This window comes from Pocillopora verrucosa, chromosome 8 (assembly GCF_036669915.1).
Source record: "Pocillopora verrucosa isolate sample1 chromosome 8, ASM3666991v2, whole genome shotgun sequence".
NCBI classification, from domain to species: domain Eukaryota; kingdom Metazoa; phylum Cnidaria; class Anthozoa; order Scleractinia; family Pocilloporidae; genus Pocillopora; species Pocillopora verrucosa.
Genome location: NC_089319.1, coordinates 19778554 through 19783894, shown reverse-complemented (window position 1 = coordinate 19783894; position 5341 = coordinate 19778554). Strand labels below are relative to the sequence as shown.

The 5341-nt window shown below is 38.3% G+C and overlaps 1 protein-coding gene across 1 annotated transcript; it reads right to left on the bottom strand.

Annotated features, from left to right (window-relative positions):
• Nucleotides 1-3464: 3464 nt before the first annotated feature.
• LOC131777790 (uncharacterized) lies at nucleotides 3465-5081 on the bottom strand. Its single transcript, XM_066171566.1, has one exon. The coding sequence runs from the start codon at nucleotides 4677-4679 to the stop codon at nucleotides 3576-3578; it is 1104 nt and encodes a 367-aa protein (XP_066027663.1). The 5' UTR covers nucleotides 4680-5081; the 3' UTR covers nucleotides 3465-3575.
• Between the last annotated feature and the right edge of the window lie 260 nt (nucleotides 5082-5341).

The window sequence follows — 5341 nt, the reverse complement described above, 5'->3', positions numbered from 1 at the left end:
AAATTGATCAATCTCTCCTCTGTCTGAGCTTTTGGGCTCGAAGGTTATTCAACAGATTCTTACGAACGACGTATTGTCATGACATGATCTGCTTTATTTCTGCGTGTCGTGAGTACTATAATGGAACGACAGCATTAGGGTTTTACGCATACGGGAAACACATGTAAATATGTTGGCACGTTGCCATAGCAATTGATTAATTCAATTTTAACTATAAGGTTACCTCAAGATATTTGGAAATTTTGTGCAAAGAAACACCTCCGTCTAGCCTTTAAGCTTTAATGCAGCCTTCTTTGAAAATGTTCTACGCTAGGACTGAATATATTTTTGATAGCGTGATCAAGTCATTTTCGTGCGAAACAACGACTTTCTCGTTGTTTCGCAAAACGTGTTTGTCATAATTTGAATGACTGGATTCTAAAAATATGGATGTTCTGATATCGATGAGATATTTGCCACAGCTGAATTGTATTTGTATCAAACTGATAAACGTATGTAAAACATGTCATGCACGGCATTTTAAGCGGAATCAAAAGATAGACGCTGAAAATTCGTGAAAAAACTAAAGACTTCGACGCGCATGAGACAGCTAGGCACGCACACAGTGCGAATTTTCGAGAAATACCTTTCCTACTCAGCGAGAACTTTTAGAAGGTTATTCAAAAAATACTTAGAGCATAGAATTGTATGACAAAACTTCATCGTAGTGTAACAGAAAGCTTGAAAGCGACAACTTTGTTCTTTATTTTTAATTTTTTTAATCCTAATCAAGCTGTGAAAAATAAAAAAAGTTACCCTCTCCGACATATGCTATTAAACCTCCTATTTTTGGCAAGGCTAAGTTTTTTGCGTGGTATATCATCAGAGTTTTCAGTCGAAAATAGAGTGATCCGGTCGTCATAAGTCAGATTGAGAAAGCCTTATCAGTCATATTTTGGTTTACTTTTGTGTCAAAGCTGTCAGGAAGTGAACGAAATAATGCATTGAAAGCAAAAGAAAATTCATTTATCCACTGATTTATATGACTCTATTGAGACCCATAAAAAATAGACCCCTCAAATAAGCAATGCGTCATAAAACATCTAGGAAGTGATGGAGGCGGTAACTAATTTTCGTTACCCAACTTTGGTCGTTTTTATGCCTTCACTTCTATTTATATCCAAGAAATATTAAAAATACGATTTTTTTTTTGCTTCTCCGAAGTGATTCCAGTCAACGATGGAAATTTATTTTGAATTGATTTAGAGTGAATGAACTTAATTTAAAAAAGAAAGGACTAGATTTCTGTCGGGCAGTTTTTTTTTTAGTTTAAATAAAAAATTGTTGATTTATTTTTTTTTGTTAATTAAAAGTTCTAGAAAGAATTTTCATGCCATCATCGAAAGCTTTAGAACCAGAGTATAAACAGTCATGTATACTGTGTTCGTTCCGTTTAGGGTATTCCTCAAGAAGAGAGATCTGTTGATTCTGACTAAGACAGATCTTTCAGCAACTTGCAGCTGAACGGAAGTCATCATAAAAGTCAATTGCGTTAATCCTAAGTCTTCCCACATTAAATATCATAGTAACGCCGTTGAGAATTTAAATCAAATCTGTTATTCTGTAAATTGTTGACCCGCTTTCTATTTTCGGTCTGTTTCCGGCTTGTTTCAAGCGTGTTAATATTTGCCCGAAACGTTTGGGCCGAAATTAGTGTCAAGGTTATAATTGTGAAATTATTTTGGCAATGAACTTGACCTCTGAGTTCAAAATTTCTTCCTGTTGTTTTCTTTTTGTGTGCAATGAGTTTCTTTCAAAAAAACTGCTATTTCGGGTTTAGCAAAACCATTGCTGAATTTGATCACCTGTGCTTAAAAACTATAGCTCCAGCGACAGATGATAGTAACCTCCAATGGTTAGAAACACAAACAAGCGAGAATAAAAGTAGCAAGCTTAATATTTGCTAATTTTGTGGACACAATTGAAACAGATTGGAGGCGCGGTGGCCTCGTGGTTAGTGCGCTCGACTCCCGATCGAGTGGTCCGGGTTCGAGCCCTGGCCGGGGTCATTGTGTTATGTTCTTAGGCAAGACACTTTACTCTAACATTGCTTCTCTACACCCAAATGTACAAATGGGTACCATCAAGTATAATGGGGTAACCCTGCGATGGATTAGCCTCCCATCCATGGGGGAGTGGCAATACTCCTAGCCGCCTCCTGCTAAGGAAGCCGGAGTGAAGCGCCGGCCCCACGGGCCACTTGGGCCTGTATAAAGGCTTTACTTTTTTTTTACTTTAGTAACAGAAAAGCAGTGGTATACTCCTCCTTCTCTGCGTGGTTTGTTCAGCTATTTCCTTCTAACCTCCCTACAAATGGTGACTTGGAATTAGATCGAACTTCTTGTTATGGTTTTTGCCACTCCACCTGTTCAACTCCTGACCCTATGCGCAAGAAGTTTTGGATAGTTTCGACCCTTTAACTCCCACAGGTGATTAACATGTAACTTCTCCCTATAATATCCATACATTATCCACCGAACAGGTTTTGAGATCACTCAAACTTATCAGGTATAGAACTTATTACATTGATTTAACACCAAATTCTCGTTACGGATTCTGAAAGAAATGTGTAGCGGCTTATAGGGAGAATTACCAATCAGATCTTGGGAGTTAATGTTGAAATGTGCTCCCATTCTTCTCGATCTTTAACTAAAGAACATAAATACAATGTTAAAAGTTACTCTGAATCGGTAATATCTGGGTCCAAGAGAAAAAAAAGAAGAAAAAAGCAAATCATTCAGGCTGCAGGAGGTCTCAGAAATGATCATTGGTGGACTTTCCGACCGCGCGCGCGAAGTGGGAACTACCAAAAGCAAAATGCCGCAAGGGGAACTTAAAGCCTTCCCCTGTCCCACGTTCGCGCCAGATTTCGACATTGTCTCGTGGGAGGAAAGTATATCATAATACAGCTGTCTTGACTTTACTGAACAAAACAATCAGAACTCTGTAAGTGTCTCTTAATCTGGGTGGCTATCTCACTAAAACAGTCGTAAAATCCCGCCCGTGGGTAAATTTATACGATTGAAGTACCCGGATGCTAAGAGAAGAGACACATACATATAGATATGTAAGATACAATTTATCTTCTTTCCGTAGAATTTCCAGAGTCCTTTGACAGATAAAAAATGTAAAGCACATATCCATTGAAGCTGTTCTACGTTTAAATGTACAAAAGCTTGACAAGAAGTCAGATTGTTTGGTTTGTATCCAAGTTAGCTTCGAAGCTTAAGTTTCCATTTAGGTGGAATGCTTGTTCAAGGAGAGTGTCACCTAGAGACGCGTACGACAGAATTAACACAGCCCACTTTTTCTGTCGCGTAGTTTTAAAAAAGTTAAGAACGGTAGAGGCATTTTGAATGCAGTCTAAACCAATTAAACAAAATTCTCTTAGCCTCGCCAAAACTCAACGAGAAAAGCAACAGATACAAACCGTTTCGTTGTGGCTATTTTATTTTAATGAAATACGAACTATTGGTATATGCGACAGTTCGTTATCTTTTGAAATTTATGTTTGTCGATTTTTATTTAAGCTTGGACTACGAATTTATTTTTACAAGCTTTTTCAGTAGTTCTTCATTCCTACGTTTCTCCATGTCTTTTTGCTTACTAAGTAGTTCATCTTGCCTCTGTAGTTCTTTTATGTATTGTGCTGCGGTTCTGAGTACGAGTATTTTCGAAGCTTTCTGTCTGTTCTCTAGCTCGGGTATAAATCTCCTCAATTTTTCATATTTGGAATTCATTTCGCTTCGACGTTTTCGTTCGAGTCCATTCCTAAAACCAATCCCTAAGAAACAGTCTACATTGCCTTTATTGCTTCTCACTTTTTTCTTTCCGTCTTTAGTCTGATTCAAATTAGGCGTCTTTTGGAAGTCATCTTTAACTATCTCAGTACCTCCAAAGTTCTCGGCATCGTTAAAATCAAGGAATACCTCTCGCGTGTTTAAATAAAACCCATTTTCCTCCTCCCCATAAACATTTATGTCTTCAACGTCGATCTCCTTCTCGTCAGAAATTTCCTTCTCATTACAGTTGCGCTTTGTTTCCTTAGCTTCATCCTGATCTTGTTCAACGGAAGGAAACTGGAACACTGTACTGGTAATCGATCGCTCAAGACGCTCTAAAGTCGTTGCTGGAGTGAAATTCTCCGGTAAGTACACGGAGAGATCTTCGGAAGGCTTTCGGCCGAACGGGCTTAACACTATCATGGCTAACGGACTTCTGGGCGCCGAACAAAAACCTGGACTCTTCAAAAGCGGCGAAAATGGAAATGTGGGAGTGCTTAAGGGTTCTAAAGATGTACACGTAGTCGTTATTGGTGATTTATGCAATCCTGGACTCCATGGGAAATGAGCGCTAAGTTTATTTTCGTCTTGATAAAAAGGCAGCAGTCTTGAGCCGGAGCAGTCTCGGGTTTCGTGCGTCAATTGACAGGGATTCGAAGAATAATCGTCAAAAACATTGTTGTTTTCGGGAACCACTTGTAAATTCTCTTCCTCTTGTCTCTTAGATAACGATCGTAAGACCTTCTCTTGCAATTGTGTCAGTGTATTTGGGCTGCAGCCCATATACATATCATTGGAGGGCCAGAAAAACTGCATCCCGCTCATTTGATTGGGAAATATCGCACACTCGTTAGCCATCAGTGTAAAAACGCTTGAAAACCCAAGTTCCTGTGAAAAAAAAATTTCGTAGGCAAAAGTTCAAGATGAATTTTTCTGGTTCTGAACTCACTTATCCGCTACAACGCCCAACCTCTTTACATTAGTCTAGATTTCGATCTATATTTATGAAGATTGGATGAGGAATATGTTTACGTTGTGACTCGCATGAAACAATCGTGTTACCTGCTCTCTCCCACAAGCCCTTACGTCACGGCCCTTTTTAATCGGTTGTTTACCAATAAATTCAATTCAAATTTTTTTTTACACTACGCAGAAATTAATTAAAATTTTCAGTAGGGAAACAAATTTTCAAATCAATTTCGCTCCATTCAGATTTTCTTTGATGGTTCTGCGTCGATACTTCTGTAAGTACAATTTTCTCGGCGACATTTTGATTCTAGGAGAATTTCTTATTATTCTGGTCTATGACTTAATTGTGTGCCAGGGAGCACCTGTTTAAACCAGAATATTCTCAAATTCTGTTACCATAGACACCCTCTAACATTGGGAAGCATCTCCTCCGTTGAACGAAGTTCGATCGAAGAATTCTCTAGCCATGTGAATTTTCAAATGATGTATTCATCATCTTTTAAATTTTATCAAAACAACCTCCTTTTTTTGCTAAATGGCTTCAGAAAGTA